Genomic DNA, 27,224 nt, shown 5'->3' with positions numbered 1-27,224 from the left:
AAAAAAAAAAAAAAAAAAAAAAGAATGCTCTTGGGGCCGGTCCGGTGGCGCAGCGGTTAAGTGCCCACGTTCCACTTCTGTGGCCCGGGGTTTGCTGGTTCAGATCCTGGGTGCAGACATGGCACTGCGTGGCAAGCCATGCTGTGGCAGACGTCCCACATATAAAGCAGAGGAAGATGGGCACGGATGTTAGCTTAGGGCCAGTCTTCCTCAGCAAAAAGAGGAGGATAAGCAGGACCTGTTAGCTCAGGGCTAATCTTCCTCAAAAAAAAAAACAACAACAAAAAAAACCAGGAAAGCTCTTGATGAAGTAGCAAAAATTATATTAAATCTTGACCCACAAGTCAAAATTTTTAATATTCCGCATGACACAATGGAAGTACGCAGAAAGTACTTCTGCTGCGTACTGAGGTATGATGGTTGTCTCAAGGAATTGCACTTGTGCAAACATCTGAATAGTGAGTTGAACTAGTTGCTTTTTTCACAGAACACTATTTTTACTGGAAAGAACTGACAAACAACGATTATTTCAACTTAGGAACTGAAAATGAGTGAAGTGAAGAAACACAACTATGAAAATATGTTTGAGTTTAAAGCAACCATTGGAATTTTGGAAAACTTGTGTCCACTACCAAGAGATTCTCAGTTTCCCAATACTTAACTTGTTCTTATGAAATAAGTGGCAATATTAACAAAAGTGAGCTGTTTTGGATCCATAGAGGGATTGAAAGAACAATATAATTTAGTGAATCAGGATTTTTCAATGACCAATGCATGAAGGGATAAAATCACACATGAATAAAAAATGCATTTAAATTGCAAGAGAGACCAATGGATTTTAATGTAACAGAATACAAAAAGTTCATTGATTTCATACTGCACATTGCAATGCACCTTTAAGGAACTATTACATTTATGTTTTTGCTACAACACCAAAGAAGAATATCTACAATATATGAAATTATTAAAATATTCCTCTCTTTTACAACTTTTATCTGTGTGATGTCAGATTTCTTCATGTACTTAAACAAAGTAACACCTTAACAAAATAACACCACAACAAAATAACACCACAACAGATCGAATGCAAAAACAGATTAGAAAATCCAGCTGTCTTATATTAAGCCAGATATTAAAGAGATTTGGAAAAATGTAAACTAAAGTCACTTTTCTCATGAAAATTTTTTGGGGAAAGCTATTTTTCATTAAAAAAAATGCTATTAATGTTAACACGTAATGTGTAATGAATTTATTCATTTGACAAATATGATGATACAGCAGCATGGATTACAAGTACATCTACAGAGAAATAACGTATGGAGCTAAAGTAAAATAACAAGATTCTGGAGTACAGCTAATAGAAGACTAGAGGCCACTTGAGAGGGAATGAAAGGGAATCAAAGATAAATGTATAACTACAAAGTCTATAATGAAAATGTGGAAACAACTTAAAGCTTTAACCAATGAGGAAGTAAAGCTTTGGTACATTTAAATGATGAGATATGCAACTGTTAAAACAAAATGAGGCATACGTTTACTTATATGGAAGCATATTTTCCAAGTTTACAGAATAATATTAAACTATGGGCTCACTTTTTAAACACTTAAAAAAATTAAATAGCTATATGGGGCTGGTCCCGTGGCGGAGTGGTTAAGTTCGCACGCTCCGCCGCAGGCGGCCCAGTGTTTCGTTGGTTTGAATCCTGGGCGTGGGCAGGGCACTGCTCATCAAGCCACGCTGGGGCAGCGTCCCACATGCTACAACTAGAAGGACCCACAACGAAGAATATACAACTATGTACTGGGGGGCTTTGTGGAGAAAAAGGGAAAAAAAAAATCTAAAAAAAAAGAAGAAAAAAATTAAATAGCTATATATGGTGGGGTCTGACTGGGAAAGGGCATGAGGGAACTTTCTGGGATGATGATAATGTTCTTGAGAAGAGTTTGGGTTACACAAGTTGTATGAAAATTTTGAAAAACTCAGCAAATGTACATTTAAGATTTGTGCATTTTATTGATCGTAAATTCACCTCAAAAGAAAAACCTATAGGGCTGGCCTGGTGGCACAGCAGTTAAGTGCACATGTTCTGCTTTGGTGGTCTGGCCCAGCAGATGTTAGCTCAGGGCTAATCTTCCTCAAAAACAGAATATTGAGGTTTTGCTTCTGATATGTATGCTGAAATGTTCAGGGGAAAGTATATCAATGACTGCAATTTACTTTGGAGTGCATCCAAAAATAAGATGGATTAACAGATGGATAGATATATGATAAACACATAAATCAAATAAAGTCAAATGTTATGACAACATGTAGGTGATGTGATATTGTGTGTTCACTGTAAAGTTTTTCCAACATTCTGTATGCTAAAAAATTTCATAATAAAATATTGGGAAAAAACAGCTATCCATAGAGGAAAAAGTTTGAAAGGGTATATGCTAAACTATCATATCTCTGGGAAGGAACACTTTCTTTTTTTTTTTGAAGATTAGCCCTGAGCTAACTGCAGCCAATCCTCCTCTTCTTGCTGAGGAAGACTGGCCCTGAGCTAACATCCGTGCCCATCTTCCTCTACTTTATATGTGGGACGCCTACCACAGCATAGTGTACCAAGCGGTGCCATGTCCACACCCAGGATCCGAACCGGTGAACCGCAGGCTGCCAAAGTGGAACGTGCGCACTTAACTGCTGCGCCACCTGGCCGGCCCCTTTGTCATTCACTTTTGCCAGTTTCACTACTATATGCCTCGCAGTAGGTCCTTTTACATTGACATATTTAGGAGATCTGGTAGCCTCTCAACATAGATTTCCATCTCCTTCCCTAGGTTTGGGAAGTTCTCTGCTATTGTTTCTTTGAACAAGCTCTCAGCTCCATTCGCCTTTCTCTTCTCCTTCTTGAATACCTATAATTCTTATGTTGCATTTCCTAATTGAGCTGGATATTTCTCAGAGACTTTCTTCATTTCTTTTTAGTCTTAGTTCTCTCTCCCCCTCTATCTGGAGCACTTCAACATGTCTATCCTCAAGTATCCCAATTCACTCTTCTATGATGTCCGCTCCAGCATTCAGGGAATTGATATCTTGTTTTATTTCTTCCATTGTGCTTTTCACCTCTAATATTTCTGATTGCTTCTTCTGTATAATTTCAATCTCTTTTGTGAAGTAGCTCCTGAACTCGTTGAATTGTTTCTCTACATTCTTTTAACTTGAGTTCTTTTTGATGATAGCTATTTTGATTCTTTATCATTTAGATTACATATTTCTGTGTCTTCAGGACTGATATATGGGTACTTGTCATTTTCTCTCTGTTCTGGAGATCTAATATAATGTTTGATATTGCTAGTGGGAGTGGCTCTGTTTTTTCACATCCTGGTGTTATCTGGTTGCAGTTAACTCCTACCGCCACTGGGTGGGGGTCAAGAGCCATGTATTCTGAGCCCTCTGCCTTCAGCCCACATCCCAGGTGTGGGAGCTGGTGTTGGGTGGGCGGGGGGAGGGGTGCTTCTCCTGTGTAGTCCCAGGGTTTTCTCCCACTGCTCTTGCTATCTGCTCTCCTGGGGTGTTACCTTGATCAGGTCAGCCCCAATGAGAGCTGCTGCCCTGGTAGAGGGCTTCCCTCTAGGCTGCCAGGGCCATTGGGGATCCTTGATGTTCCCGCAAACGAATGTCCGTCTCAATTCCTTCCCTCTTGGAGGCCACCCACAGCCCCTGGATCACAAAGTTTTCTCTTACCCTGTTCCACCTCCTCTGAGGGGGGCTCCAGCCTCTCTGCCCTCTGTTGTATGGCTGCATGTGTCTCTCCAATGTTTTTTTTTCCCTAAAGATTGGCACCTGAGCTAAAAACTGTTGCCAACCTTTTTTTTTCCTGCTTTTTCTCCCCAAATGCCCTCAGTACATAGCTGTATATTTTAGTTGTGGGTCCTTCTAGTTGTGGCATGTGGGATGCCACCTCAGCATGGCCTGACAAGTGGTGCCATGTCTGCGTCCTGGATCTGAACTGGTGAAACCCTGGGCCACCAAAGCAGAGCACGTGAACTTAACCACTCGGCCACGGGGCTGGCCCCTCTCCAACGTTTTTTGTGTTGTGGTTGGATGCCCTCTGTTGGGGTATGAATGTCCTTTTCATTGTATGTTGGAGGGGAGAGATTACTGGGAAAACTGACGTCACTCCTACTTTTTAAACTCTTTTGTTAAAAATTAAGACACAGACACACACATTAGCCTAGGCCTACATAGGGTGAGGACCATCAATATCACTGTCTTCCATCTCCACATCTTGTCCCACTGGAAGGTCTTCAAGGGCAATAACACACATGAAGCTGTCATCTCCTGTGATAACAATGCCTTGTTCTGGAATACCTCCTGAAGGACATGCCTGAGACTCTTCCTAAGGTTGTGTCCATTCTTTTCAGAAATATGTCTATGGTGATTTGCTTAGCTTCTTTTTTTTTTCTCATAGACTTGCTTGTAAGCAGATAATACACCGTGAACATTCTGTTCTATTGATGAAAACCTCTTGGTATTGGGGTCTGTGTTTTCAAATTTTTTAAAGAGCTTGTTGAAGTCTGCAAAAGCTTCTGCCAAACCCTTTACTCTGAATTTTCTTGGGGATTTTTCTTCTTCCACAGTTTCCTTTTCTCTTGCCTCTTCTTCAGCCTTGTGTTCCTCTTCCAGCAAGAACTCCTCATTAATCAATACCTCAAGAACCACCTCTAGGAGCTCCTCAATGTCATCATCATCCACATCCAGGTTAAAGTTGTCTGCCATCTCAACCACAGCCTTGTTGATTTTTGCAATCTCCTCATCCTTGGTAAATCCTTTGAAGTTATGGATGGACCTCTTGAGTGTCTTCTTCCAGATGCCATTCATGCACTCCTTGGTGACATCACCCCAAGCCCAAGCAAGGTTTTTGATATACTCATAGATGTTGTAATCCCAGAAGTGCACTGGTGTCTTCCCAGTTTCTTCCTCAGTTGGAGCAACAGCCTGGGCAAAAGTCCTACTCAAGTAGCAGGCCTTAAAAGCTGCTATAATTCCTTGATCCACTAGTTGGTGTTTGGAAGGAGAAACACCACTTTAACATTGGGATGAAGATCACCAATAAAACAAGGATGTCTGGGAGCATTATCAACAATACGCAAAATCTTGAAAGGTATGTTATTCTCCCAACAGTAAGTCTTCATTTCGCTGGCAAAGCAACTCAGGAGGCATCTTGGAAAAGGAGCAATGACTTATTATTGCTCTTGTAGTACACTGGCAATGCTTGAAGGCCCTAGGGTTCTCACTATGCTAGATCACAAAGGTTTCAATGCAACACTGCCCCCAAATAAGACTGTTATCCTGTTGTTAAAAGCCTTGAAATCTGGCATTGACTTGGCCTTCTTATGGCTGAAACTCTTTTCAGGCATCTATTTCCAGAATAGGGGGTTTTCATCCATATTGAATATTTGCTTTGGCAAGTAATTTTCCTCCACGATCAGCTTATCTAAGAGTTTCCAAAAATTCTTCAGCTGTCTTCACATCAACATTCACAGACTCACCACTTGCTTTCACATTATGTAATTAATAATTTTTGAATTGTTTAAACCACCTATAGCTAGCAGTAAATTCAATATTGTGGTCAGGGGCCAGACCCGTGGCCAAGTGGTTAAGTTTGCGCACTCTGCTTCAGTGGCCCAGGGTTTCGCTGGTTCGAATCCTGGACATGGACATGGCACCACTCATCAAGCCATACTGAGGCGGGGTCCCACATACCACAAGTAGAAGGACCCAAAACTAAACATATACAACTATGTATCAGGGGGCTTTGGAGAGAAAAAGGAAAAATAGAATCTTTAAAACAACAACAACAACAAAAAACCCCATTCTGGTCAGGTCAGTCATTTTTTTCAACATTGCAAACAAATTTTCACTTTGGCCATGATAGTCATAGTGCTGAGAGGAATACGCTTCTGTGTCTGGTCTTCAATCCAGGTCATTAGAAGTTTCTCATGTCTGATATAGGCTCTTCTCAAATTTTTGTTGGTCTCGTTGCCTTCAATGAAGCAGATGCTTTAACAGCTTCCATCACTTTGTTCTTGGTCTTCAAAATCACAGCTATGGTGAAATGAGACATGCCTGACTGGCAAGCAATAACCATCATTGGTTTTCCACCTTCATAGTTCTTAATCACTTTTAATTGAGTTTCCAGGTCAATAACTTGACATGGCCTGTTACTGGCAACATTAGCAGTGGATTTTGAATGCTTAGGGGCCATGATGAACAAAACAACACAAGATTAAATCAAGCACAAGAGAAAATGATGAAATCAAGAGGAGCAGTAACACGAGATGTATAAGGCTGCTACACATCTTCTGCTATCCATGCCATACCATTTCACAGCAACCTTTTTTTTATAAGTAGAAAGAGTACACTCTAAAACAACAATAGAAAGTATAGTATGGTAAATATATTAACTAGTAACATAGCCGTTCATTATCATTATCAAGCATTACACACTTACATAATTGTATGTGCTATACTTTTATTTTTTTGTGTGTATATTTTTGTGACAAGGAAGATTTGCCCTGTGCTAACATCTGTCACCAATCTACCCCCCTTCTTTTTTTTTCAGTTGAGGAAGATTAGCCGTGAGCTAACATCTGTGCCAATCTTCCTTTATTTTGTATGTGGGATGCTGCTGCAGCATGGCTGACAAGTGGTATAGGTCCACACCTGGGATCCAAACACATGAACTCGGACCGCTGAGGTGGAGCACGCTTTACTTTAACCACAATGCCACGGGGCCAGCCCTGTGCTATACTTTCATATGACCAGCAGGGCAGCAGGTTTGTTTATACCAGCATCACCACAAACATGTGAGTCATATATTGCACTATGATGTTACGACAGCTACAATGTCATTACACGATAGGAATTTTTCAGCTCCATTATAATCTTATGGGACCACTGTTGTATACGTGGTTCGTCGTTGACTGAAATGTTCCATTATGTGGCCCAGGACTATACTTCATTTCTAAGAAGTGAGACTCACCTAAAGTGATTTCCTTGATCAAATTCTGGCGGAGATGATACCTCAAGGGAACCTATTCAGGAGTTCCTCATTTGGAAAAAATTATTCTTTAGCTAATCCTCATTTAAGAAATGGGATAAAAATCACTTTCTATCCATCTGAAAATCAGATGAAACCATATCTTCTGCAGATTTTTCTTATTGTGTGCTAGAAGCTTGAGATCTCAAGGCCTGCCACTTATCACTAGGGAAGGAATAAAGAAATACTTTAATTTTCTCTTTGAAATAAAATTGAGGGGCCAGCTCAGTGGTATAGTGGTTAAGTTTGTGCCTTCCACTTTGGTGGCCTGGGGTTCAGAGGTTCGGATTCTGGGTGCAGACCTAGTACTGCTCATCAAGCCATGTTGTGGTGGCACCCCACAGAAAACGGAAGAAGACTGACACAGATGTTAGCTCAGCGACAATCTTCCTCAAGCAAAAGAGGAAGATTGGCAACAAATGTTAGCTCAGGGCCAATCTTCTTCACTCCCTCCAAAACAAAAGAAAAAGAAAAAAGAATTTATGGGCAACAAAGGCATTTTAAGGAAGAGACTACAGAAGTTCTAAGCTTATGTTGACCTTGAAAGTTAAAAGGAGAAAGTCCATGGCAATCTTCTTTCACAAAAAATCAATCCTAGAGGGCAGCCTGGTGGCGCAGCGGTTAAGTGCGCACGTTCTACTTTGGCGGCCTGGGGTTCACCAGTTCGGATCTCAGGTGTGGACATGGCACAGCTTGACAAACCTGGCTGTGGTAGGCATCCCACATATAAAGTAGAGGAAGAAGGGCACGGATGTTAGTTCAGGGCTAATCTTCCTCAAAAAAAAAAAAAAAAAATCCTAATATGCAGGGGAAACGAACAACAGGACTTGGAAGTGGAACATCTCTACAAAAACACTCTACAGTTAAACAGAGGCTAGGCAAATGAGGAAAACAAAGGAGAGGGAGGTACTCAACAAAAAGAAGAAATATAGCAATGGCTTTGTCTCTTTCCTTTTCAAGAAGATATATTAAAATCTGCCAAAAATTTTCCTTTTTTAAAAAGTAAGAGTAAGGTGACTGGCAATAAAAAGCTCAACTTGTTTATATATAATCTGAGTACTGCATTATAATATCACTCTACAAATAGACAGGAATTATTAATTTTCTCTTTGTTATTCTATGTAAATGCTGCCAATATGCCCCAAAGAAAAGCTGTAGTGGTAGTTCTTTGAGAGAAACTGGTAATGGTTGAATGAAATGCACGCCACCAAGGGAGTTATAATGATCAAAGACACTAAAATGAAACTGTTTAAATTTCAGTAAACAAAACACCAGTAGAATTCAGGTTTTTGGTTTTGTCAGCCTCAGGAAAAACAAGAGACCCCAAAAGAAAGGTACATTGTGATTTTTTCTGCCAGTGGAAGAATATCAGCTCCACAGAGGCAAGGATGTTCACCTATTTTGTTTATTGATGCATCCTGTATTCCAAGCATCTAGAAAACTGCCTGATCAAAGAGTGCGTATTGAATAAATATTTTCTGAATGAGTAAGTGGACGAAATATGTATTCCACGGGATAAGCTTTGAGGTACTCCACTTATTATTCTCTTTTAACCCTATTAAGCAATATCATCACCTTTTCTCACTATGTCTTTAATTCTACTCTTCCTAAGCACAATTTCTGGGTTTTTTTTTTTGCTTGGTTTACTAGTTTATTTTCCCCTCAGTGTTACTGAGAAATAATTGACATACACCATTGTATAAGTTGAAAGTGTACAGCATAATGGTTTGACTTACATATATTGTGAAATGATTACTGCTGTAAGTTTAGTTAGCATCCATCATCTCTTATAGATACAATAAAAAGATAAAGCCAAAAAAGAATGTTTTTTCCCTTGTAATGAAAACTCAGGATTTTTACTCTCAACAATTTTCACACGTCATACAGCAATGTTATCTATAGTCATCACGCTATAGATTACATTCCTAGTACTTATCTTGTAACTGGAAGTTTGCACATTTGACCACCTTTCTCCTACTCCCCCTTCCCCTCACCTCTGGTAATCACAGATGTGACCCCTTTTGCCATGAGTTTTTTTTTTTTTTAAGATTCCACATAGAGGTGAAATCACATAGTAGTTGTCTTTCTCTGTCTAACTTATTTCACTTAGCATAATGCCCTCAAGGTCCATTCGAATGGCAGGATTTCCTCATTTTTTAATGGTTGAATAATATTCCATTTTATATCTACCACAACTTCTTTCTCCATTCATCCCTCGATGGAGACTTGGGTTGTTTCCATGTCTTGGCTATTATAAATAATGCTGCTATGAACATGGGGGTGCAGATATTTTTTTGAGTTTGTGTTTTCATTTCTTGTGGATACATTCCCAGAAGCGGACTTGCTGGATCCTATGGTAGATTTATTTTTAATTTTTTGAGGATCTTCCATACTGTTACCTGTAACAGCTGTACCAGCACAGTTTGTAAACACAATCAGTTCCCTTCCATTTTTACATTCTCATGTGTCATTCTTCCCACCTAAAACTGAATCCTGTCCACCAAATTATGCCCTTTGATTCATTCTAAACCTTACTTAAAAATCTGTAATTTTATTGTAAACAACCACATTCAACCCTGATTACTAGAGCTGCTCTCTCCACTATGGTAGTTACTGTAATTAAATTTATCCACAGGATAAAGATATCCTCCTATTCACACACATGAGAAGGAATTAATATCCAGAATACATAAAGAACTGCTAAAGCTCAAGAACAAAAGATAAATGACTCAATTAAAAAATGGAGGGTCTGGCCTGCTGTTGTAGTGTTTAAATTTGAATGGTCTGCTTCAGTGGTCTGGGGTTTGTGGGTTTGGACCACAGGCGTGTACCTACACACTGCTCATCAAGCCATACTGTGGTTGCACTCCACATACAAAACAGAGGAAGACTGGCACAGATGTTAGCTCAGTGATGATCTTCCTCAAGCAAAAACAGGATGACTAGCAACAGATGTTAGCTCAGGGGCCAATCTTCCCCACCAAAAAAAAAAAAAAAAAAAAGAAAGAAAGAAAGAAAAAAGGACAAGGACTTGAATAGACATTTCACTAAAGAAGATATACAAATGGCCAACAAGCACACAAAGAGATGCTCGACACCACTTATCGCTAGGGAAAACCAAATTAAAACCACAATGTGACACTATTTCACACCTGTTAGGATGGCTATTAGGAAAAAAACAGAAAACAACAAGTGTTCTTGAGAATGTGGAGAAATTAAACCTTCAAGAATTGCTGGTGGGGATATAAAGTGGTGTAGCCACTGTGGAAAATAGTATAGCAGCTCCCCCAAAATTAAATATAGACTTATATGATGCGGCAATTCCACTTCTGGGTATAAACAAAGAATTGAAAGCAGGGCCCTCAACAGAAAATTGTAAACTAATGTTCATAGTAGCATCATTCACAATTAGAAAATGGTGGAAACAACAGAAATGTCCATCGATGGAAGAATGGATAAACAAAATGTGGAGCGTGTGCACGCGTGTGCCCGCGTGCACACACACACACAGGGGAATATTATTCAGCACTAAAAAGTAATGAAATTCTCATATATGCTACAACATGGAAGAACCCTAAAGATATTATGCTAAGTGAAATAAGGCAGACACAAAAGTGTAAATATTCTAAGATTCCACTACATGAGGCACCTCAAATAGTCAAATTCACCTAGATAGAAAGAAGAACAGTGGTTACCAGAGGCTGGTGGGAGGGATGAATGGGAAATTATTATTTAATGGGTACAGAGTTTCAAGTATGATGATGAAAAAGTTCTGGAGATGGACAGTGGTGACGGTTGCAAAACAATGTGAATGTACTTAAATGCCTTTATAACTTACACTTAAAAATGGTCAAAATGTAAATTTTAAGCTATGTATATTTTACCATGTTAAAAAAATTAATAATGTAATATACCAAAAACCCCTGTATGCTTTAAATGGGTGAACTGTAGAGTATGTGAATTATGCCTCATTAAGTTGTTAACAAAACAGCAGTGTTAACATTTTTTGCTACATCCATTAAAAAATTACGTAGAAGATTCAGAAGGGGAAGGAAAACCTATTGGATATGCCCATATTTTTGCTACTGTATTCTTTCTGCCTTCCTGATGTCCCAAGGTTCCTTCTCTTTCATTTCTTTTCTGATCAGAAAACTTCCTTTTCCTATAGGGTAGATCTGCTGACAACAAATTCTCTTAGTTATCTTTCATCTAAGAATGCTTTGATTCCCTCTTAATTCCTGAAGGATATTTTCACTGAGTATGGGACTCTGGTTTGACAGTTTTCATTTCAGCACTTAAAAAACGTTGTGCCATATAGAAGGAAAGTACCTCAACATAATAAAGGCCATACATGACAAACCCACAGCCAACATCATACTCAACGGACGAAAACTGAAAGCCATCCCTCTGAGAACAGGAACAAGACAAGGGTGCCCACTTTCACCTCTCCTATTCAACATAGTACTGGAGGTACTATGTATTATGAGATTCTGGATTTTATATAAATCTTCTATTTTGGCTGGCTTTTTCCAGAACTGTTTTAGCAGGAGAAGGGAGGAAGCTATCTTGTTATTGCCAGTTAGAATGTCCCACTCAGCCTCCAATGAAAGCTGAGTGTTGGTGGGTGGAGAGGGGCTCCTTCTTACTGCTAGGGGATGGTGGGAGTGGCCATGTTATTACTGGGTGATGGTAAAAGTCCTGACTCTCTACTAGACCTCCTCTAACACTACGCCAGTGGGTGGGGACGGGCGGACAACTTTTTACTGCTAGGTGGGATGGAAGTTGAAGCTCCCGACTTGGCATTTGCTGGTATGAGTGTGAGTAGGACAATCATTTTCTCTGTGACATTTGGCTAGAGTATGAAGGATACTGTCTAAAAGTTTTCTGTCTTGCTAAATTGCCCATTTCGTGGTCCTTTGGCTAGAAAAAGCAGGCTTTTCTTTGCTTGGTTTATGCCCAATGGCATTTCCACATTGCTAGCTGTTTTAGCTTCAAGTTTGGGATATGTGAGCCAAAAAGAAAATCCAGGGCACTCATCACCATGAAGTTCTTCAGTCCTGAGGTCCCTAGTTGGTTGGCTGCCTTCTCTCCGCCACTCAGTCTTACGTTTGTTAGGACATATAATATTTTAACACAACTTTCTGTTTTTACTCATACTTATCAGAACAGGGAAAAGTACTTCTACTTCATCTTCCCTGAAGCAGATGTATGTCAACTGTAAATATTGCTCCTTCTTACTGCTGGCTAATAGTCCGCTGTATGAATACACAACAGTTTGTTTACCATACATTCTTCTATTGGACACCTGGGCTATCTCTAGTTTACAGCTATTCTGAATGAAGCTTACAGACACATATACTAATTTCTCTTTTGTAGGTGTATGTTTAGTTTTACAAAAGCTGCCAGGGCTTTCAAAAAAGTTGTTAAACAATGTTACACTCCCAAAACTATTTATAAACATTCTGGTTGTGTCAACATTTGGTATTGTCTGTATTTTTAATTTTAGGCACTCTGTGGGTGTGTGGTATCTCATTGTAGTTTTAATTTGCATTTCCTTGATGAGTTATGATGCTGAGTTTTTTTTTCATGTGTTTACTAGCCATTTGTAGATTTTCTTTGGTGAAGTCTGTGTTCAAATCTTCATTTTAAAATTGGGTTGTCTTAAAAAAATTCATTTGTAGCCGTTCTTTATATATTCAGGATACATATAATTTGTGAATATTTTCTCCCAGTTTTTGCCCTATTTGTTTTTCTAACAGTGCCTTTTAATGAATACTTTCACATTTTGTCAAGGAATAATTTGTGAGTACTTTTTAAAATGGTTATTACTTTCTGTGTCCTATCTAAGAAACCTTTAATTACACACAGGTCTTGAAGATATTATCCTATGCTTTCTTTTAGAAGCTTTATAATTCTAGCATTTATGTTTAGATCTGTGACCCATGCCAAATCAAGTTTGTGTATGGTATGAGGTAGGTGTTAAAGTTTAGTTTCTTTTCATATGAACGTTTGACTGTTCAGCACCATTTGTTGAAAGGATGTTACTTTTCCCCATAGGCTGCTTTAGTGCCTGTGTCCAAATCAAATGACCACAAAAGTGTCGGTCTATTTCTGGGCTATCTATCCTGTTCCATAGGTCAAGACTAATGCCAAAACCATAGTTTTGATCAAACTGCTTTATAGTAACTCTTTAAGTTAGATAATGTAAGTCTTCCAATCTTTTTATTTAAAGATCACTTTGAGTATTCTGGGTCCTTTGCATTTCCCTAAAAATTACAGAATCAGCATATCAATTTTTACAGAAAAGCCTGTTGGCAATATAATTTAGATTGCACTGAATATAACAAGAGGTTTCCAATCTCTGAACGTGGCATTTTTCTCCATTTATTTAAGGTCATCTTTAACTTCTCTGATAAATGTTTTAATTTTCAGTATAAAGGTCTTGCCTATTTTTGGATAAATTAAATTCTAATTACTTTAGTTTTTAAAAAACTAGACTTTATTTTTTAGAGCAGTTCTAGGTTCAAAGCAGTACTGAATAGAAGGTATAGAGATTTCCCATATACCTCGTGCCCCTAAACATGCATAGCCTACCCCATTATCAACATTGCCCACCAAAGTGGTACATTTGTTAAAAAATGATGAACCTAAATTGACACATCATTATTATCCAAAGTCCATATTTTATATTAAGATTCACTCGGTGTTGTATGTTCTATGGCTTTGGACAAACGTAAAATGACATGTATCCACTATTACAGTATCATATAGAATAGTTAGTTTCATTGCCCTAAAAATCCTCCATACTCTGCTGATTCATCCTTCCCTCCTCCAACCCCTGGCAACCACTGGTCTTATTAATATCCCCATAGTTTTGACTTTTCCAGAATGTCATATAGTTGGAATCATACCATATACAGCCTTATCAGATTGGTTTCTTTCACTTAGTACTATGAAGCTAAAGTTCCTCAATATCTTTTCATTGCTTGATAGCTCTCTTTTTTTTAGTATTGAATAATATTCCATTGTTTGGATGTCCCACAGTTTATCCATTTACCTAGTGAAGGACATCCTGACTGCTTCCAAGTTTTGGCAGTTATGAACAAAGCTGCTATAAACATCTGCGTGCACATTATTGCATAGGCACAAGTTTTCAATTTCTTTGGGTAAATACCAACGAGTGAAATTGTTGGATTGTATGCTAAGAGTATGTTTAGTTTTGTAAGCAAACAATTGATTTTTATATACTGATTTTGTTTCCAGTAACCTTACTACTAGTTGTAGCAGCTTTTTTGTGCACCTCTTTGGATTTCCCACATACATGATCATGTCATATGCAAACAGAAACAGTTTTATTTCTTCCTTCCTGATCTTTATGACTTTTATTCATCTTCTCGACTTACTACAATGGCTAGAACATCCAGAATAATGCCGAACATAAGTAGTGAGAGTGGACATTTTTATCTTCTTTTCAATTTTAGGAGGAAGCATTCAATAGTTCACCATTAAGTATGATGTTAACTGTAGATGCCTTTTATAAGACTGAGGAAATTTCCTTCTAGTGCTAAGAGTTTTTTGCCTATATGTTTATAATCAACTTTGTTCTGTAGTGGTTTTTTGCCCCTAATGTCTTCGTCAGGTTTTGTATCAGGGTTATACTAGCTTCATAAAAAGTGTTGGGAAGTGTTTTGCCCCTATTTTCTGAAAGTGTTTGCATGTTATGTCTTTCTCAAATATATAGCAGAGTTCACATTTAGCTCTGGAATTTTTTATGTAAAGGACTTGGTAAGGAACTCAGTTTCTTTAAATGATATAGATTATTCAGATGTTCTTTTTCATCTTGGATTAGTTTAAGTTGCATTTTTTAAGGAATCTGTGCATTTCATATACACTGTTAAATGTACTGGCATAAAGTTATTCATAATGTTCCTGTATTAGCCTCTTAATGACTGTAGGACCTATAGTAAGGATACTGGTAATTTTTGTCATCTCTTATTTTTTCTTATCAGTGCAGCTAGATGTTATCAATTTTATTGCTCTTTTCAAACCTTTCTTTCCTTATTGTCTAACACTTTATTTTTATTTTTATTTTTTAAAGATTTTATTTTTTCCTTTTCTCCCCAAAGTCCCCTGGTACACAGTTGTATATTTTAGTTATGGGTCCTTCTAGTTGTGGCATGTGGGACGCCGCCTCAATGTGGCCTGATGAGTGGTGCCATGTCCACGCCCAGGATCCGAACCGGCAAAACCCTGGGCTGCCGAAGCGGAGCGCATGAATTTAACCACTTGGCCACAGGGCTGGCCCCTGTTTAACATTTTATTGATTTATATTCTTTATTATTTCCTTCTTTCTACTTATACCTCAGTTTTCTAGAAATGAGTGGGATGGCTTTGCTCTTCTCACTGATATTGAGTACTTGGTTATAGTAAATCAAGGTGAAGGGGTATTCCCTCTGGAAGTACAAAATAAATATCACTTAATCCTCACAATTCAGATTGGAAATAGTCTCACTACATAGACGGAGATGCTGAGATGTAGAGACAATAAGTAACTTGTTCAAGATCATCCAGCTACAAGAGTGGAATGGGAAGAGGAGTCTATATGTGTTTGATTCTAAGGTGTGTCAAGGGTCCCCAAGAACACCTTCAAGTTTAGTGACTCACAGGACTCAGCATATAGTCATACTCATGGCTATACTGTATAGCAGCAAAAGGATACAAAACAAAATCAGTAAAGGGAAAAACTGCATTGGGAAACATCTAGAGGAAACCAGGCACAAGCTTTCAAAAGTTCTCTCCTAGCAGAGTCACATAAGATGCAATCATTGGCAATGTACTGTGACAACACATGTGAAATACTGTCTATCAAGGAAGCTCATTAGAAACTCAGCGCCCAAGATTTTAATCAGCAGCTGATCTATAGGTACTCTCTGCCTAGAATGTACCTAAATTCCAGACTCTTAGAATGAAAGCAGGTGTTCAGCTGAAACCATACAGTTTATACACAGTAGGCACAGTAAGACACTTTTACCATCTAAGGAAAGTTTTTCACCAATAGAGGGAATTGTTTAACTATTCAAGTTTCCAGATGCCAGCCAGTGGTCAACCTTGCAAGCAGGTCTTTCTAAGAATAGAAGTCTTAGGTCTGCTATTTTAATTCTTTTCTACACATAAGGATTATATTCTTGCCACTATATTAGGAAAAGCATTCAAGATTTGGCATAAGTCTGAATGACTGGCAGTGGCAACTGTCAAGAGCTATGCTGAGAAGGATTCTGAATTCTTTTCTGAGCTCAGCAGAAGAGGGTATCATGACAGATTTAACAATAAGTGCCAAAGTCAATAGAAGGAGCGTCTATGTACTATAATATTCTTGTTGACTGATAATCTACTGCAAAAACAACCTCAATTCAGCAACTGCCTTTTACTGAATGATTACTATGTGTTAGGTACTAGGTATTTTATATGCATTATTTTATTTAATATTTATCCTAATTTCTATTTTACAATAAAGAATCTCAGGACTTGAGATGTGTCAACATGTCCAAGGTCACATCAATAATACTTGGTGGAGATGAAATCTGAATCAAGGCCTGATTCCAGAAGCCAAATGTGAAAGACCACATCTTCCAATTTTTCAGTCCCATATTCCCCAGAAGAATTTTGAAAAACTATGAATCTCCTTATACATTTTCTTTTTATGGTGAGGAAGACTGACCCTGAGGTAAGATCTGTTGTCAAGCTTCCTCTTTTTGCTTGAGAAAGATTGTTGCTGAGCTAATATCTGTGTCAATCTTCTTCTATTTTATGTGGGATGCTGCCACAGCATGGCTTGACAAGTGGTGCTGGGTCCGCACCTGGGACCCAAACAGCCAAACCTGGGCCAGTGAAGCGGAGTGTGCAAACTTAACCACTATGCCACCGGGCCGGCCTCAATGACTTATGCATTTTTAAGTGTAAGTTTAAACAGTTGCAAATAATGTAATATCTGGTTATATCATTTTAAAATGATGAATCTGCATATCATAAAGATTCAATACCATTATTCATTAAAAAAGGAATATTCTCTTCTTTATTTAGAGATTTAAATCATTTCTTTTTATCATTGAACATTATTTCTATTTCACTTATTCCAGAGAATTTTATCTTAATATATTTTTTGTTTGAAATTCTTTTATTGAATAATCTATCCTCCTACTACATAAAAAAGTGCTTAAATTAACATTGCAAAGTACCTGTGATCATGAGGCTCAAAGCATTAAAATTTTTCTTTTGCATTGTGTAATCATTATACTTCTTTTTGGAGGTGAGGGGGGAAGATTAGCCCTGAGCTAACATCTGCTGCCAATCCTCCTCTTTTTACTGAGACTGGCCCTGAGCTAACATCTGTGCCCATCTTCCTCCACTTTACATGTGGGACGCCTACCACAGCATGCATGGCTTTTGCCAAGTGGTGCCATGTCCACACCTGGGATCCTAACTGTCGAACCCCAAGCCGCGGAGAAGCAGAACGTGTGAACTTAATCGCTGTGCCACTGGGCTGGCAAATTCACTTTTTCTAAGTGTACCATTCAGTGGGTTTTAGTATACAGAGTTGTGCAACCATCACCACCACAATGGTTCATTTATGTGCCAACGTGGCTAGGTCACAATACCCAGACATTTGGTCAAACATTATTATAGATGTGCCTGTAAAGATATTTTTTAGATGAGATTAACATTTAAATCAATAGATTCTGAGGTAAAGCAGATTATCCTCTATAACATGGGTGAGATTCATCCAACCAGCTGAAGGCCTTAATAGAAAAAAGACTGATTTCCCCAGAGAGAATTCTATCAGTAGACTGCCTTCAGACTCCTTGAGTTGTAACATTAACTCTTTCCTGGGTTTCCAGGCTGCTGGCCTACCCTGCATATTTTGGACTTGCTAGCCTCCACAACTGTGTGAGCCAAGTCCATAAAATAAATCTGTCTCTATATATAGCTTATTGGTTGTTTCCTTGGAGACGTCTAACTAATAAAACCAACATCATTTCAGAACATTTTTGTCATCCCCAAAAGAAACCCTGTATCCATGAGCAGTCATTCCCCATTCTCCCCTACCCCCAGTCCCTGGAAACCATTAACCTACTTTGTGTTTCTATGTATTTGCCTATTCTGGACACTTCATATAAATGGAATCATATCCGAACATTTCATATAAATGGAATTATAAAACATGTGGCATTTTAAGACTGTCTTATTTCACATATTTGTGACTGTCTCCTTTAATATACTACAGTTTTTCATGGTTCACCCATGTTACTGCATGTCTCAGTACTTCAATTCTTGTTATTGCCAAATAACCTTCTATTGTATGGATACATCACATTTTATGTAGCCAGTGATGGAATTTTGGGTTGCTTTGCTTCCACCTTTTAGCTATTATGAATATGACTGCTATGAACATCTGTGTGTAAGTTTTTGCGTGGATATATATTTTCAATTCTGTAGGGAATATACCTATCAGCAGAATTGGTAATATGGCAACTCTATGTTTAACTTTTTGAGGAACTGCCAAAATGTTTTCCAAAGAGGTTTATACCACTTCACATTCCCAGCAGCAATGTATGAGGGTTCAAATTTGTTCACATTCTTGTCAATCCTTTAATTAAAGCCATTCTAGTGGGTGTGAAGTAGTATCTCATTATAGCTTTGATTTCTATTTCCCTAATGACTAATGATGATGAGCATCTTTTCATGTGCTTATTGGCCATTTGTCTATCTTTTTTGGAGAAATGTCTATTCAAATCATTTACCCATTTAAAAAATTGTATTGTTTATCTTCTCATTATTGAGCTTTAACAGTTCTTTATATGTGTGGATTTTTAGATACAGGTCTCTTACTTGATATATGATTTGCAAATGTTTCTCCCATTCTTTGGGTTGTTGAGTTTCTTGATGGTTCTCTTTGAAGCACAAAAGTTTTAAATATTGATGAAGTCCAGTTTGTCTTTTTCTTTTGCTGCACATGATATAGCTAAGAAATTACAGTCTAATCCAAAGTCATGAAGATTTAATCCTATGTTTTCTTCTAAGAGTTTTATGATTTTAGCTCTTATATTTAGGTTAATGATACATTTTAATATTTTTATGTGGTGTGAGGCAGGGGTCCAACCTCATCCTTTTGTATGTGTATATCCAGTTATCAGAGAACCATCTGTTGAAAAGATCATGCTTTCCTCACTGAACCGTTGTGGCACTCTTGTCAAAAATCAATCTACTATAAATGTAAGGGTATCATAAAAAAATTTTATTTGACAAATAAATATCATAAAAAAATTTTATTTGAAATGCATTTCTCTAATGAAATAAAGAAACTTGATTTCATTAGTTAAACATTTAAAAATAAACATTATTTTCCATTTACTGAATCTGAGTGACTCCATCAATGGTAAGATGCATTATTATTTTATTTATATAACTACTTTATTCACATAACTAATACAGCAAAGATAGAGATGAACCTAGGTCTGGCTGACTCAATGTCATCCTCTTTGTTTACAAGATACCAGAAGTGACCTGTTCAAAACAAATGACTGGCCTTCCCTCCCTATCCTAATCACAAAACATCATTTGAACACTAAAATAACACTGTCCAAAAAAAAAAATTCTATCCTGCAACAGCCTGATTTTAAGCCCTGTTTCACAGGAAAAAAGACCACTGCTTGGATAGGATTTCCCGTTATTTATTCACTCTGCAGACAGCTGAGTACAAATCAGTGTTAGTGAGAGACTGAAGTGGGGACTTAGAGATAAAATCTTTATTTAAATTAAGAGATTTCCATTCTAGACCTCTTAACCACTATTTATGCCAGAGATGTGACAGAAATATTGGCCTATCTATTATTCTTCCTGTCTCTCTTGGAATTAACTGACTCCTTTTTTTTCTTCTTTTTTGAGGAAGATTAGCCCTGAGCTAACTACTGCCAGTCCACCTCTTTTTGCTGAGGAAGCCTGGCCCTGAGCTAACATCCGTGCCCATCTTCCTCTACTTTATATGTGGGACACCTACCACAGCATGGCGTGCCAAGCGGTGCCATGTCCTCACCCGGGATCTGAACCGGTGAACCCCAGGCCGCTGAGAAGCGGAACGTGTGAACTTAACCGCTGTGCCACCAGGCAGGCCCCTAAATGACTCTTTCAATCCCCTTGAATAGTTAGAGCAACATTCCAAGATCTAAGTTAGCCAATTTCCCATCCAGGACAAAACCATAAGAGCAAAATGGTCATGTTTTCCTTTAAATGGGACTTTTAAGTTACCTCTTATTTTCAGTCTATTCATTAGTAGGTTCTAGGAAATAGCTAAATCTGCTGAGAATCTGCTCCCATTGCTATGACCTCACTAGTAAAAAGAAAGGCTCTTTCAAAAGAACTTTGGCACTAAGCCCAGAGAACATGGATTCTATTCTCACCTTCACTAAGTAAGCACTAGTACAGTTATCTAGGTGAGAATTAAACCCTGTAACTCTATGTTGTAGTTAAACCATTCTCCAGCCACCTGAAACAGAATAATTAAAGCAAAATAATCTTTATTGCAGAACTTATCTACACCTGCTGCTTTAAATACACCGCTGGTGCTGGGCCCTATAGGGAGAAAAAGGGGATTAGATAACCAGAACACAGAGAAGAGCCCCATAGTCAAGAGGGTCAAGAGAGTCATAGTTGAAGAGAATACGATAAAGCATAGGATCAATATCTACTACACAAATAAGTCGTTCCTGAGAAAAAAAACTGTCTTCTACATTCAATAATTTATTCTAAGTTCTCCTTTTCTTTCATTTGTATAACAAATATCTGCTAAATTCTATTACATACCAGGCACTGGAAAATCAAAAAGGAATAAGGAAGATAAATGATCCTGCATTCTTGGAGCTTATAATCTAATAGGGAGACAGATAACAAATGAGAAAACAAATATAGTAACTATAGATTACAGAAAGAAATGAACATGGTGCTGCAACATAGAATAAAGGGAGGGACCCTCTTTGGTGGGACAATCAGGAAAACGATTTTAAAGAAAATTATATTTAAGCTGATACTGACATTAAGCTCACCCTTAAAGGATAAGAAGAAACCAACCATGGGAAAAGAGTTTGAAGAGCTTTTCAGGCAATGGGAATAATAAGCATAATGATCCTCTTGTGGGAAATAGCTTGGTATATTCTAGGATCTGAAAGAAGGGCACCACGACATAATACAGTGAATAAGGGAAAGATGGGCACAGATAGATGGGGAGTGATGGGGTAGTTAGGGATCACGTAATTCTTAAGAGTCAAGGTAAAGAGTTTATAGTTTACTCTAATGATACGCCACTGAAAGGTTTTAAGTATGATCTAGTTTAAATTATAAACTCACTTCTGTTTTTACTCTCTTTTTATTGTATGGAGAGTGGATTGGAAGGGAGCAAGAATGGAAGTGGATAGATGTGTTAGGCTACTGCAGTAGTCTGAGCAAAAGACAACAGTGGCATGGACTTGAGTGATGGCAATGGAATTCGGAGAGAAGTAAGATATATTTCAAGAATGGAAATAACAGAACTTGGAGATGGATTGGATGAGGCACTGAAAGAAGGAGAGGAATCTAGGATGACTTCTAGGTACCTTTTACTTATCTGATAAGGTCAACAGTAGGATCCTAGAAGGTACTATTACCCACATGGTAAACCAAGCCTTGACATTTTTTTTCTAGAGTAAATAGAAAGATTAAACTTGCTCAAGCGGATAAATTTTCAAGCAGATAAATGATCAGGAAAAGCAGTGGGCCCCACTCCTTTGATTGTTACATATCCATAAATCATCTCACTCCTTTTGAACATGGAAAACATTTGAAACTGAAGTGATGAATAGGTGGGTTTTCCTAGATGACATACTTACAGAATCAAATGCTACAGACAGCGTTGTTTATTTAAACTCTGCTGAATAAGGCTTATATCATTTTGACTCCTAGACAGCGAAGATTTTGCAGAATTCTTCAGATGAGTATAAATTTAATGGTAAAGAAAAGAGTTGACCCCACTGCAAATGTGGAAATAATAAGAGCACAAATACATTTCACCTACACTCAAGAAATACCATTTCTTGTCAGCAATATATTGTGTATACTGAGTACTCACCAACATGAATGGGGGCTGGGAATAATCCATATTCATGCTCTCCTGGAGTGTATTCCAGCTTCTCTTTCTTTAATTGGATCAAACGGCTCTTTGGGCTGTGGTCAGAAAAGAATTAAAAACAGTCAGAGGCAATGAAATTTCCTCCTGTGGTCAAATATAGAAAACAGATCACTCTATCAAGAGTATTTGTTTTATCAGTGACTTAAACCTTAAATGCCTATTTTTCGGGGGAGGGATACCAAGTACTTTCATATATTTTTAAAATTTACATTTCTGGAATTGCTTTTAGGAATTAGACATAAGAAAGAGCCTCATTAGCACTCTCTAGCAGTTTTGCAAAAGGAACCTAAATTTCAGATCTAATCATAATGATTACCTTAGATTTGGTTAATAATTTATAGATTAAAAAGTACTTTCACATATTATCATTTATAACAATCTGTGAAGCAGGTAAGAGGAAATGTTAGCTCTAGTTTACAGATTTGAAAACAGATGCTCTATGAGGTTAAGTGACTTGACTTAATTTTAGTGGCTGGTAAGGAGATTTAAGAAGAAAATCTCAGTTTCTTGTTCAACTCCTACTCACTCACTAGTCTATTTTATTTCACAATGTCCCTATAGGCTTACCTCTACCACTCTTCTTTCTTTTTTTTTTTGAGGAAGATTAGCCCTCAGCTAACTGCTGCCAATCCTCCTCTTTTCGCTGAGAAAGACTGGCCCTGAGCTAACATCTGGGCCCATCTTCCCCTACTTTATATGTGGGACGCCTACCACAGCATGGCGTGCCAAGCGGTGCCATGTCCACACCCGGGAACTGAACCAGCAAACTCTGGGCTGCTGAAGTGGAACGTGTGCACTTAACTGCTGTGCCACTGGGCCGGCCCCTCTACCACTCATTTTAGTGGTCTGTGTTCCTAATGTTTGGTATGAAATCAATCTCAGGAGATTTCACAAATATATACTAGGAAGGGGGAAAAAAAAGGAAAAAAGGAATTGAGAAAAACAAGGAAAGAAAAAAGGGCTTCAGGAGAGCCTCATTTAGTCTACTCTGATTTTATTTTGTTTAAAGCTCCAATAAATAAGGTAAGGCTGATATATTTCTTGTGTCTATGAATTACAATATATTCTCTTTTAAAAAACAAGTCTAGTCTATTATATTTTGTAACAAATAGGTATACTAATATACATTTTGCAGATGAGAAAATTGAGGCCCAAAGAAGTAAGTTATTTGTAGAAACTCAAGTTCTTAAATTTGAAGAATGATTCTTTCTAGTGGATCATTCACTTATTTATTCAACAGTTACTGAGCACTCATTGAGTTCAGGTCGTGTTCTAAGTGCTAAGAAGCAGTGGGGAATAAGATAGTTTACATTCTACATGGGTAGACGGACAACAAGGAAATAAGAAAACAAAACAAAAATCAGAAAATAATAAATGCTGCGAAAATAATTAAAAAGTGATGAATAGAGAGTAATTTGGGAAGGTTTCTAAGGAAGCGACACTAAGCTAAGACATAATGTTACTGAGATATCAGTCATGAGAGGATCTGGGAAAGGAAGGAAGATCAGGCAGGGGAAATAGCTGGTATAAGATCAAAGTCAGAATGAGATTGGAGAATTAAGGAAAAGAAAATGAGGCTAAAGTAGTCCAGATGAAGTTGGAAACTAGGTCATGCAAAGTTTTTAAAGCAGTGGTAAAGAGTCTGGGAAATAGTTACAAAGAGGAAAAGGAAAGATAACAGATTGCTCTACTTATATCTAAAGACCACTTTTCTCATTTAAAAAAACTTACCCAAATAATCATTGTGAACAGAAAAACTTTTTAATCCAAGTAAAAGTTACATTTCTTCATTATCAGTCAAAGTCAAATAGATCAACAAAACAACTGTGTTTGGAACCAAGCACTCTGTATGAAAGAAAAGTTGGTCTATATCTTATTAGATTCAAGATTTACCCACACTAATTAAATAGAGAACATAAAAAGTTTCATTTAGCTAAACAGGAATGGAAGCAAAACTGACATTTTACTCTGTTGCTCTTAGGATAAGCAAGCACATAACAGTAGTCGAGGGAGAAAATACTTGGCACCATGAAGTGAATAAACACACAAAACCTAAAATTTAAGGTCAACTTGCATAGTTCTAGTCCCCAAAACAAATGAAACTTTGAATACATCCTATCAATTACTGACTGACTCCCTAACAAAAACAATTTTATCCTTGACTTTGCAATGCTGATGTCTAAGATACATGATACCATATGGATATAATGATCATGTAAGAAATTGCTTTTTTAGTTCGTGGCCAAGTCTGATTTTGGTTTTCATTTAGGCATGGCTGTTTATTTCCCTGTTGGTGACAACAATATGGGAATCTCTCTCTTGTTTTTAATACTCTGTTCTTTGTGAGCTCTCTAGAGTGAGTGATTAACAGAGAGAATTTGGTTGTCTTTATCAGTTTGTCTTGAAGCTTCTGAACACTCCTGGCATTTTCTGTGGCATTCACTTGCTTGTGTGCCACTTACTAGTTCAAATCACTCAGGAGAAAAATCTTCATACCTGCAGGAATGAAGAGTAGCCATTTCAGATACAGAACTGCCATAACTTATAGTAAGCCAGACAGCAGGTTTCTGTGATAGCTGTTTACTTTTGACCTATGGCTGAAGTTGCAAAAATGAGACTACTAGTTCTATGTATACATATATAAGTGAAAAAATCCTTTTGCTTTTCTTATTAAAAGAAGGTAAAGTTGCCTTTCATAATGTCCTATTTATAAGTAACCCATTCACTATTTGTGGCCAGCTTTCTTTCTCTTTGGTAGACTACTAGTTTTAATAATTTTATCATTTGGATGCAACACAGGGATATTTAATTCAAACACTGGTGGAAAATCCACCATCAAAAGGAGAAAAGTATATAACTATTTAAGAGAAAAATAGAAAAAGCTGAGGTTCCTAAGAATCATTGTTGATTGCTATTATGTTTATCTTAAAATATTGTCTATAACCATTTCTTGGCTTTAGGCATTTATCACTTTATTTTCAAATCTTGTCACCTATAACCTGGGCCCCAAACTCAAGATTATCAAGCAATTAAGATGTCTTCTATACTCAAACTATCTTTGAAGTTTCCCTGAGGGCTGCTGAGTCACACCAAGGGCTTGCTCCCAAACTGTATAAAAAAGGAGGAAGCGGGGATTTCTGGTCACATTTTAATGAACATATCACTATTCTAAGAGCTGTCCTGTTTGTCAAACAAATAATACAAGGAATCTGTGAATCAAAAAGAAGTTCAAGTTCCCTAGGTTAATTAAATATAAAATATTTTCTTACTGTGAATACGTTTTAGCTATTGTGTACTTTTAAGGTTGGAGAAAAGCACAATAATGTTCCTATTAGTCCTAGTCCTACTGGACTGGAACAGAAACTGTCAAAAACTTTATCCTCTTTATCAAGGAAGAGTTTTCTTTTCTAGGTTTTAATATCCTTGTTAGTTGGTGATAATCATAACACACATTTTATTTGATGTATTAGAAGAATCTGGAGAATTGTCAGTCCCTTCTCTTTCTAGAATATGTTTTCATTCTCTGGTTAAATCTTTATGAATGATTATACAAAGACTCTTCTTCCATTCATTATAATATTATTGGTAATTATAATAGGTTAACCAAAGCTACTTATTCTTATCATCTAAAGGTGGTTTCTGATTTTTTCATACAATTCCCTAAAAGCCTCAACTACGAGCAAAATCTGAGAATGCTGGAAGAAACATCAAAAAGGCCTCAGTAAATGACTGTATCAGTTATTTTTGACTAATGATACTATTGGGAATAGAAGCATGGGTACAGATCTCCCTGTATTAGCTGACACCATCACCTCAGACAACTGTTAGACTGTAAAGGTGAAAAAGAGAATTTTCAGGGAAAAGTAGATTGCTTAACTCAAGACCAGCAAAACAAGAATTAATTACCGAGGACTGAACAAACAGATTTAATTGTGGTAAACACTGTACTTTTAATGAGCGTATGATAAAGATCTTTTCTTTCTTCTTAATCTAGTTCTCCTCTACTATAAGTTTCTTTCCTGTGTGTCTTCCTTTACTTTTACACAGAACACCTCTGGTCAGCAAATATGAGGAGGTTTTTCCACACACCAAGCAATTCTCTGCAACACCAGCTGTGTGTCCTACAATTTAACTCAATTCTAACACCATCTACCTGGAGACAGTGTCAGATCACACAGGTTAAGGGCTGAGTCCCACAAGACTGCTCCCACTCTACTTCAGATGCCAATCGCAAGTATTAGGTCCCCAGGTTACCGACAACTTCTGTCCGATTTGGCTACAAATCCAAGATTCCCATGACACTCTCCTCAGGTTTGATTAATCTGCTAGAGTAGTTCACAGAACTCAGTGAAACACTTACTAACATTTGCCAGCTTATTAAAGGATGTGATAAAAGATGCAGATGAACATCCAGATGGAAGAAATGCATGGGGCAAGGTATGTGGGAAGGGGCGCAGAGTTTCCCTGCCCTCTGTAGGTATGTCCCTCTCCCTGTACCTTCAACTGTTCACCAACCTGGAAGCTCTCTGAATCCAGCATTACTGGGATTTTATGAAGGCTTCCTCACGTAGGCATCTTCAATTATTAACTCCAATTTCTAGACCCTCTCCCCTCTCTGGAGGATGGGGGTGGGGTGGGGCTGAAAATCCCAAGCTTCTAATCATGGCTTGGTCTTTCTAGTGACCAGCCCTCATCCAAGAGCTATTCAAGAATGCCTCATTAAAAGAAGAGATGCTCCTTGTGTTCTTATCACTTACAAAGTTGCAAGGGTTTTAGGAGCCCTGTGTCAGTGATGGAGTCAAAGACAAATATTAGAACAAGAGATGCTCCTTGTGTTTTTATTACACAGGAAATCAAGAGGGTTTTAGAAGCTCTGTGCCAGGAACTGGGGGCAGAGACCAATATATATATATTTTCTATCA

At 37.7% G+C, this 27,224-nt stretch overlaps 1 protein-coding gene across 4 annotated transcripts in view; it reads right to left on the bottom strand.

Annotated features, from left to right (window-relative positions):
• ASH1L (ASH1 like histone lysine methyltransferase) overlaps positions 1-27,224 on the bottom strand; it is a 201,575-nt gene that overhangs the window by 41,992 nt on the left and 132,359 nt on the right. For all 4 annotated transcript variants that reach the window (XM_046682972.1, XM_046682970.1, XM_046682973.1 and 1 more), the window contains one exon: positions 22,243-22,337. In XM_046682972.1, the coding sequence (XP_046538928.1) occupies positions 22,243-22,337 (95 nt within the window). The remainder of the gene's footprint in view (positions 1-22,242; positions 22,338-27,224) is intronic.

The sequence above is a fragment of the Equus quagga genome, chromosome 13, assembly GCF_021613505.1.
Source record: "Equus quagga isolate Etosha38 chromosome 13, UCLA_HA_Equagga_1.0, whole genome shotgun sequence".
Lineage (NCBI taxonomy): Eukaryota > Metazoa > Chordata > Mammalia > Perissodactyla > Equidae > Equus > Equus quagga.
The sequence above is the reverse complement of the archived record's forward strand: the minus strand, read 5'-3'. Positions and strand labels throughout refer to the sequence as shown.